General features: G+C 33.6%; 1 protein-coding gene and 1 long non-coding RNA gene across 2 annotated transcripts; one reads left to right on the forward strand and one right to left on the reverse strand.

Moving 5' to 3' along the window:
* LOC109350466 (proteasome subunit beta type-1) lies at window positions 6,239-9,237 on the reverse strand. Its single transcript, XM_019591700.1, has 7 exons — window positions 9,191-9,237; window positions 8,987-9,094; window positions 8,005-8,086; window positions 7,112-7,241; window positions 6,892-7,034; window positions 6,716-6,802; window positions 6,239-6,639 (listed from the first exon to the last, which is right to left on the reverse strand). Exons 1-7 carry the CDS (start codon window positions 9,235-9,237, stop codon window positions 6,565-6,567), a joined length of 672 nt encoding a protein of 223 aa, XP_019447245.1. The 3' UTR covers window positions 6,239-6,564.
* LOC109350473 lies at window positions 8,095-8,944 on the forward strand. The gene is made up of 2 exons (XR_002108109.1): window positions 8,095-8,618; window positions 8,772-8,944. It is a non-coding gene; the product is annotated as an uncharacterized LOC109350473 (long non-coding RNA).

Consider the following 9,762-nt stretch of genomic DNA (forward strand, 5'->3'; position numbering starts at 1 on the left):
GCTTGAATGCAAGTGAACCAAAGACTTTGAGGTGGTTCACATTTGGTTTCTGGCCTGTCCAGATTTCCATTGGAACTTTCCCTTCAAGCACTTTTGTTGGACATCTGTTTAAGATGTATGTTGAGGTTGCAACTGCTTCACCCCAAAATCTCTGTGGCATGCCTTTCTCTTTGATCAAGCTTCTAGCCATCTCCATGATTGTTCTGTTTCTTCTTTCTGCTAGCCCATTATGTTGAGGTGTGTATGGAGCAGTGACCTCATGTTTGATGCCAGGCTTTTGACAATAGGTTGTGAAAGCACTTGATGTGAATTCACCTCCACCATCTGTTCTGAGGATTTTCAACATCTTTCCAGATTCCCTCTCAACTGTTGCCTTGAATTCTAGGAACACTTCATAGGCTTGACTTTTCTGTTTCAACACATATAGCCAAATCATCCTACTGAATTCATCAACAAAGGTAATGAAGTACCTGTTTCCAGCAAGTGATGGTACTTCAAATGGGCCACAGATATCAGAATGTACCACACCTAAGATCCCTTTAGCCCTCATCCTTAGGTGAGATTTAAAAGGTCTTCTAGATTGCTTCCCATCCAAGCATATCTCACACATCTTATTAGGCATCATAGTTATAGGAATTCCCTGCACTATGTTAGATGAACCAAGTTGGTGTAAGTTTTTGAAATTCAAGTGCCCATACCTGCAATGCCAGAGCCAACTTTCATCAATTGAATTCATTACAGCAAGGCATTGAACTTCAGCAGCAGTGATATTCACTTGGAATGTCCTGTTTTTTGTCAACTTGCTTCTTAGAATGAGTTTCTTCTCAGCATCATACAGTTCACACTGTCCATTCTTCATTATTGCTGTGAAGCCTTTTTGCACCAACTGACCAATGCTCAATAAGTTGCATTTCAATCCTGGAATGAACAGAACATCCAAATATCATAATGTACCACACCTAAGATCCCTTTAGCCCTCATCCTTAGGTGAGATTTAAAAGGTCTTCTAGATTGCTTCCCAGCCAAGCATATCTCACACATCTTATTAGGCATCATAGTTATAGGAATTCCCTGCACTATGTTAGATGAACCAAGTTGGTGTAAGTTTTTGAAATTCAAGTGCCCATACCTGCAATGCCAGAGCCAACTTTCATCAATTGAATTCATTACAGCAAGGCATTGAACTTCAGCAGCAGTGATATTCACTTGGAATGTCCTGTTTTTTGTCAACTTGCTTCTTAGAATGAGTTTCTTCTCAGCATCATACAGTTCACACTGTCCATTCTTCATTATTGCTGTGAAGCCTTTTTGCACCAACTGACCAATGCTTAATAGGTTGCATTTCAAACCTGGAATGAACAGAACATCAGAGATTAATGCCTTTGATCCATTCTTCCTCAGAATAACAATATCTCCTGTTCCTTCCACCTTGAGAGTACTATCATCTGCAAACTTCACACTGCTTTGCTTGCTAGGATCAAAATCTGCAAGCCACTCCTTGTGGCTTGTCATATGGTTTGAACACCCTGAGTCAAGGTACCAAGATTCATGGCTATTCTCTGCAGAATTTGTGACCATGAGTGTTAGTGGTTCTTCTTCATGTTCTTCTTGAACTGTATAGGCTTCTTTTTCATCATTGTTCTTCTTGGCTTTTTCACTAAAGCACTCATAAGAGTAGTGACCATTTTTGTGACATTTGAAGCACTCAACATTTCTTTTCTCATACTTTTTTTGTTTCCAATTCCCTTTTGGTCTTCCTCTTCTTTCTGAAGACTCAGACCAATTTGGATATCTTCTGTCATAGTTCTTCTTGCCTTTCCACTTTCTTGATTTGTGACTATCTTCATCTCTGGAATTTGTTGCCTTCAGGGCTTGTTCAGAATTCTTGGTTGGATTCCTATCAAGCAATCTCATCTCATGTGCTTCCAAGGAACTCTGAAGTTCCTCAATCTTCATTCCAGAGATATCTTTGGATTCTTCTATGGCTACTACAATGTAATCAAACTTTTGAGGTAAAGATCTCATGACCTTTTCAATGATCATGAGATCAGTCATCACTTCTCCACAACCTTTCATCTGGTTTGTCATTGTTAGTAGTTTTGTGAAGTAGTCACCTATCTTTTCATTCTCTTCCATCTGAGTTAGTTCATACTGTTTTCTAAGGGTTTGAAGCTTCACCTTTTTGATCTTGTCTCCACCAGAGTGGCTTCGAACTAAGATATCCCATGCTTCCTTTGCAGTGTTTGCATTCTGAATCTTCTCAAAATGTGTATCATTGACACATTGATGCAGTAGGAATAATGCTTTGTTATCCTTCTTTCTGGCCTCTTTGAACATGGTCCTCTGAATTTCAGTGGCATCAAGACCAGGTGCAAGAAGTCCTTCTTCAACTACATCACTTACTTCTTGAAAGTTGAACAATACTCTCATCTGCTTGCTCCATCTATCCCAATTCTTCTCTGTTAGTATAGGAAGACTCATTGATGGCAGGTTTCCTCCATTTCCAACCATTTCTGAACTGAATCTTGCTTTTCTTGTGCCTTACTTTTATGCGCAGCCTTCACTTCTCTAGCAACAGCACCAATTCTGATTCACACACAGTGAATTTTCCAAGTTGCACTCTACACGCAGTAGGTAGTGAATTTTGAGGCGTGATTCTTAGGTCCTCAGGTATGGAACGTGCTCTGGATACCAATTGTTAGAATCTCAGCAAGAAATAAGAAGAGAAGAAGAGTATATGAATGCATCATCTCATTAACAAGAAGAACTTTCTACTTATAGAAAGTTTACAATAACAGAAAACATAATTTCAAACTCCCTAACTAAAAATAGAAAGTTTCAACCAACTAATACAACTAACTAACACTACATTTGGATTACAAAATACTTCTAACATATATAAAGCCAAAACTTGAAATAACTTCTCTCTTTGTGTAATTTTCATTTCATATATTGCACTTAAATTATTTAATTTTTACAAAAAACTATATAATCCTAAGTAACTACCACCAATACATTAATAACCACATATCTCACCTTAAATTAAACATTATCATAAACACACAAAAATATAATATAAAGTACACCGAACACAACAAATACATTTTAATTCACAAAAACGAAATATATAAAAATTGAATATGTAGTATCACACAATATTAGTCGGCAGACACAAAGTGTCTGTACACACTAATATTAATTATGTTGAAAGAGAGATTTTCCACAATCATATAAGGTTAGAAAATAAAAAATGCATATAAAAATTAATATTTATGTAAGTTAGAGGATGACAATTACACATAAAAAATTAAAATGACTAAAATTGCAAAATTAAAAAGTTGAGAGACTAAAATTACATTTCACCCAATTTTATTTTTATTTTGTCAGCATCCCCTCATCAGAATGTGGTACCCCTCTCATCGTTATATATCTATATTTACTGATGGAAAATAAATCTCTCCAGATTTCTTGCCTTCGTGATTTTTATTTATTTAAAGAGTATAATATTTATGTATTGTTTGTGTAAAGATTTATACATAATTATTATATCATCTATCACTTATTGTATCACTTTTCCTAATAGTCAATGATAATTAACATTAAAATATAGATAATGTACTCACAATGTATAACACTCTTACATCATTAATATATTTTTTTCTCTTATATAAATTAGAAAAGTCCTAAAATGTAAGTCATTTAGGTCTCGGTATTTTGAAATATTCAATCCCTAGGATATATGTGTCTATAGATTATTTAATGGAAAACTATAATCGACAAAGTTTCATTCCAAAATCTCTTATTTATATATAAACTTAAGACAAGTCTTAGCTATACTTATTGGATTTATTTATCTAATACTAGAAATGTCTCAAGATATAAGAATCATTCATGCTTCAATATTTCAAAATGCTCAAATTATAGAAACTACACATGTTCGTGGAATTTTTGTAATAAAAAAATTATAAATGATATTTGCATATGCTTTTTTTTATATAATAAAATCACTTATATATTTGAATATCTCTTTTGAAAGATTATTATGAAATAATATAGTTCACCTAAATTGTGGGGGAAAATATCAATTTCAAATAGTAACTTCAAATAATAGTTAGGAGTATATCTTAAACCTCTTATGTGTTTAATGTTATATGTAGTTAGTCTTAAGTTCAAATAAATGGCAAAAGTTGTTTTAGGCATTCAACAATCAATATAAAACTTTATCGAATCTTTAAGATATGAATTAACAATGTGATAATGCTAATCCTAAGTCAAATAGAGAAAAAAGATAAGAGACTTGGACCAAGTGAAATGCATTAAAGATAAATATTGAAGAATTATTTTCACAAGTTTTTCAATGAGGGACATGATTTCATGCCTATATGATAGACTAAAGATGAAAGTGAAAGATCAAAATTATACTTTTTATCATATAATTGGGAGATAGTGGTAAAAGAAGCTTTGAAAATGATGGAGAATGGCAAAACGTTTGAACCAAATAATACACCTACTCAGGCCTGCAAGTGTTTAAGAAAGTGGGGGGCATTAGACGACTCACATAGTTATTTAATAAGATCATGAGGTCTAAGAAGATGTCAGACGAGTGAAAGAGAATTATTTTAATCTCGATTTATTAGAACAAAAGCACCATACTGAATTGTGTAAACTATAGGGGGTTAAACTCATGAGTTATACTATGAAACTATGAGAAAGCATAATTAAGCGGAGGTTGAGACTAGAGACGAATATCATTGAAAATCAAGTTGGTTTTATATATAGGGAGTTCGACCATGAAGCCTATATACTTGATATGATGATTGATGGAGATACTAAAAGAGCCAAATGGACCTGCACATGATCTTCATTGATTTGGAGAAGGAATGTAATAAGTTACCTAGAGAGGTTTTATGGAAAGCTCTAAAGATGTGTTCAATTTGCCTACATTCGAGCAATTAAGGTATGTATGATGGGGTCAAGATTAGCACAAGATAGAGTCGTAGAAGATTTTTCTATTTCTATAGGACTACACCAACGGTCAATATTGAGACTCTGTTTGTTTAATTGATCTTAGATGTGCTTAATGACATATTCAATAACCAATGTCATAATGCATGTTTTTCACATACGATGTTGTCTAAGTAGGAAACTCAAAAGTAATACATGGTTTAAAAGGTAGAAATATGAAGACAAACTTTAGAAACATACAGTTTTTGTATAAGATGAAGTACATCGAGTGTAAATTTAACAACAACAAAAACAAATAAACCATCATGTAATTGTAAAGATTAGAGATCATATCATACAAGTCACTAAATTCAGATATTTTGGATCAATCATACAAGACAACGATAAATTTGATGGAGACGTGAACCATAGTAGTCAAATAGGTTGGATGAAACGACAAAATATGAAAAAAAGATCACTCAAGTTTAAGAGGAAGTTTTATCACACGACTATAAGATTTGCAATTTTATATGAGACAAAATATTGGACGCTAAAATGTTAAGAGAATAAAACTCCATATAGTAAAGACGAGAATATTACATTAGGTGAATGGACATACTAGACAATGTAAGATTAGAATTTAATAATTGCATAGAAAGTTGGAATAACACCTATTATAAAAAAAGATGGTAGAATCGTACCTTATGGTTTGGACATGTGAAAAAGACTAGGACACATCTCAACAAGAGTCTATTTGCGAATTGAGTTTTGGAAGGAAAGTAAGGGAAATAAAAGACTTGAAAGTCATGAAATACACTAGTAAAATGACTCCAAACCTTGGGAGTCAATTTGCAAATTGAGTTTTAAAGAGGAAACAATGGAAAAAGAAGGTTTAAAAGCCATGAAATACATTAGTGAATTAGCTTAAAAACTTTCACTCTCTCTTCTTTTCCCTTCAATACTTAACTCGCATACATAGAGCTAAGGAAGGTATCATTCTCAACCCTACATTCCTGAGAATAGCTAGGCATAACTTGAAACAAACGACCCTTGGTCGCTAGCATTAGCACAATTCCTAATTGAATGTAACATTGAAAGTATCGTTGCATGTTTTCCTCATGCTTTCTAACCTTGAATAATTTGGTATTAGACTATGAAACATGAATCATTAACCTTGAATAATTTTCCTCATGCCATATTGTTTTTTATTGGAATGAAATGCAGATGCCAGACCAGATCTCCTCCAAGTTCATGTGAATTGAAATGCATGCTTCTCATTAAATTTGTAAGAATGTACCAAAACAATGCAGATTATCTATATATCAAATCCAGTTGCAGAACTTGACTGGATTTTGCTAGAGAGGCAATAACCAAATTTTCCAAACTTTTCGACACAGCAGACTTGAACAACAAGAAACAATGTCGGTAAATTTAAACTGAAAACACAGTCTAGTTATGGGGTGAAAGGACTAGCACTTGTTCACACTGGCTTCACTGGAAACACTATTCTTAATTTCACCACATGGGGAAAACCTACCATAGCATTTAGAATTCTAGGAATACATCAAACATTTTCAATCCCAGTCTGGCACCTGGAACATTACATTTCTGTGTAAACCATCAATCTCTCCTTAGGTCCATGTATTCGCGGTGAATGCCACTGGCATTTAGGGTAACGACTTCAAGCTTATCTCCCTGTAAAGCATACGCAATAGGTTACAAGTTCATCCTTGCGTCAAATGGAAGTTATGCATTTAAACCACAAACTTACAGTATATATATCTCTCTCAGTTGCAGATGCAAAAACAGTTTTGACCAGATCAATGGCTTCTGCTTCAGACAGTGGAGTAACAGCATCCTGCGAGATATATTTTTAACGTACGTGTCAGTCAAACGAAATTTGGACGATGAAATGTTTCAAGCAATGAATCAATTTGGGAGCTTCACCTGTGCAGGTAATAGGAGTGGACTAGGAGATTTCAGTTGGTTATCCAAAAATGGCATAATGAGTGTGGAACCAGAACCCTGAGAGCTATAACCAACCCTCTCATAGGAACCAACAGCATCATATGTGAAGACACATCCCTTTCCTATATCAGGTTTATGTAGCTATTAGCAAATGAAAAGGTTGAACATAAACAAGCATAGGATGCTAAAGACACTGTACCTTCACTGTCAAGGCCACCCAAAACATTGAATGCGTAATAAGGAAAGAAGCGTTTGTAATAAAGTGTGTTCGAAAGCAACTGAGCCATCGCAGGGCAGCTCATTTGCTTGTTGTGTTGATGCTGATATATCTGCATAATAAAAAGATGAGAATTTTCGATTCCACCAGAGGCTCACATTTCCTTTGTCATGGTAAAACTTTAAACAGAGTTACAGAAGATGCCGACGATTTAAAAGTCGAATACTATAGTTTCACCAGATTTAAAACCAGCATTTGGAAATACAATTAATCAGGTGACATAAGTTGATAAAAGAGTTGTAGCTTTAACACTGGATAGCCTAATAACATACAATCTTACCAGAACTTGGCAAGAAAAAATTATTATTAATCATGTTAATTATCTTCCTGAACATTTTTCTTCACTATTCTGAATATAGAACAGTGTGTGCAGGCAAGGACAATTCCTCTTTCCCGTTACAATAGAAATAACAAAACTTTAATAAAACAAAGAAATGTCAAAGTAATACCTACTATCTTCAATTCAATTTATGATGCTGATGCAATACAAGGAGTTGCAGTAAACTGATTCAACTCCAAAGATTTAAGGAAGTTGTTTTAAAATCATAAGGAGGTTATTATCCGAACTTTGATGTAAGAACTTAAGAAAGTTAGGCTAAAACCATACGGGAACAAAGCAAAGTTCTTTTCCCTTCTTTTCCCTCCATCTTAATAAGACAGAAATATCTAACGATCTAAAAACAAATAATCAACAGAAGCAAACTTCCTGGCAGAACAGATAATAAGAGACAAAGGATGGAATGTAATTGCTAGGCTCGACTGGAGAATTAGCAGGTCAAATAATATTTGGTTACATATCTTCATTTTTGACTCACCAAATGCCTAGCAGACAATTGCTTTTGCAAAGCTTTGACATCAGCTTGAAAACCAGAAGAAGCCATCACAGCTTTGTCAGCCCTGTCATGTTAACATGAAACAGGTATTATACAACAACGTAAACTAGTGACAAAAAAGTAATTAGCTTTTGCCTCATTCCTATCCCTCAAGACCCCCGTTTGTTTAACCTTAGTAAAAATCAATTCTAAACTATTTTAAATAGTGATTTTAGTCATAAAGCTCATATGTAAATCAGAAGTTGTTTGTCTTATGATGGTCAAAAGTTCAAATCCTGAAAACAAGATATTCACTTACAAGAGTAAGACTATGTACATACATTACCCAAACCTCGATAAGGTGGGAGTCTAGTGCATAGTTACATGGTACAAGGTACTAGTTCCGATGCACAGTATCCAGTTCTTTGCTTTCATCATTTTGTACATTACTGTTACAAGACTCCCTTTATGACGAAACTAGTATCTGCTATGCAGTACATAGAACTCAGTACATGACACTTAAGGTAAATGCGGGAACCATGTAACTATGGTCAAGTGCACCAGGCCACCCTTTTTTAGAAATTGTTTTGCATTTCACTACAATAAGAAAAGTTTGAGTGTAATATTGATGCACTGTGAGCGTAGAGATTTATAAAGTGCTCCTACATCATCATTTGTTCATTTGTATTAAATATGAATGGTGGAATGATGAACTGACTTCTGTAAAACTCGTACGGTGTCCGTGCATACATTTTTTCTTTCTCAAAAAGTTATATATATCTAAATTCTCGCTTTTGTTTAGAAGCCATAAAAACAACATAGCTTCTCATAATAGCTAAATTTCAGATTCATCTTTTCATTAAAATCCCAACCCAACACTAAAGTTTAAACCTTTCCCAAATTAATAAACTCTTATCTGAATCAAAAAAATTACCAAACACATTAAAACAATGTAAAATCAATATCATAGAATACTATAACATACAGTTGTGAAATTTTAGAATAATCACGAGTGAGAATATTGTAACCAGTAGACAATCTCGTATCCGCTGCAATTACACAATAATCCGCTCCAGCAATTGCAACACAAGACCTAATCCAAAAAAAAAAAAAAAATTCAAAAATTCAAAAACAAAATTAAGAAAATGGGAAAATGAGTGAATAGAAGAAAGTATATAAAGAGATTAACCCTCCATTGTTATCGTAAGGGGACCAATTAGCGTGTTGTTTTGTCATAGTTGAAGATTGAGAATGAATTTTGACAATGAATTTTGAGGAATGAAGGAACAAGATTTTATAGTACTCTTTTGTTTACTTCAGATCTGTCTTTGAAAACACGAAACAATGATTTTCATGTGTATGTGTAAAACGACGTCGTTGCTTAATGTGGACTATTTTGATGGGCCTCTTGTTTTGTTTCAAACTACAATATCTGTGGATTTGGTTTTGTTAATAAAATATTTCTTCTACTAGGAGATACTAGATAATTTTCTCGCCTAGTCTTTAAAATTGTGATATGTTTTATATTTATTTTGAGTATTTTGAAATATTTTACAAAAAATAGTTAAATAAAACTAATTAACATAATTTTAGTGTCCTCGAAAGAACTAACTTATTTTCTAATATAAGAATATATTTTTAGATAATAAAATGTATGTTAACAATATTTGTAAAAATTATTAGAGATGTAATATCGTATGAATTGATTGCAGAGGTATGAATGAATAGAAGAAATAGTTGCGGTAATATTTGAATATTTGA

Source organism: Lupinus angustifolius, chromosome LG01, assembly GCF_001865875.1.
Source record: "Lupinus angustifolius cultivar Tanjil chromosome LG01, LupAngTanjil_v1.0, whole genome shotgun sequence".
In the NCBI taxonomy this organism is placed as follows: domain Eukaryota; kingdom Viridiplantae; phylum Streptophyta; class Magnoliopsida; order Fabales; family Fabaceae; genus Lupinus; species Lupinus angustifolius.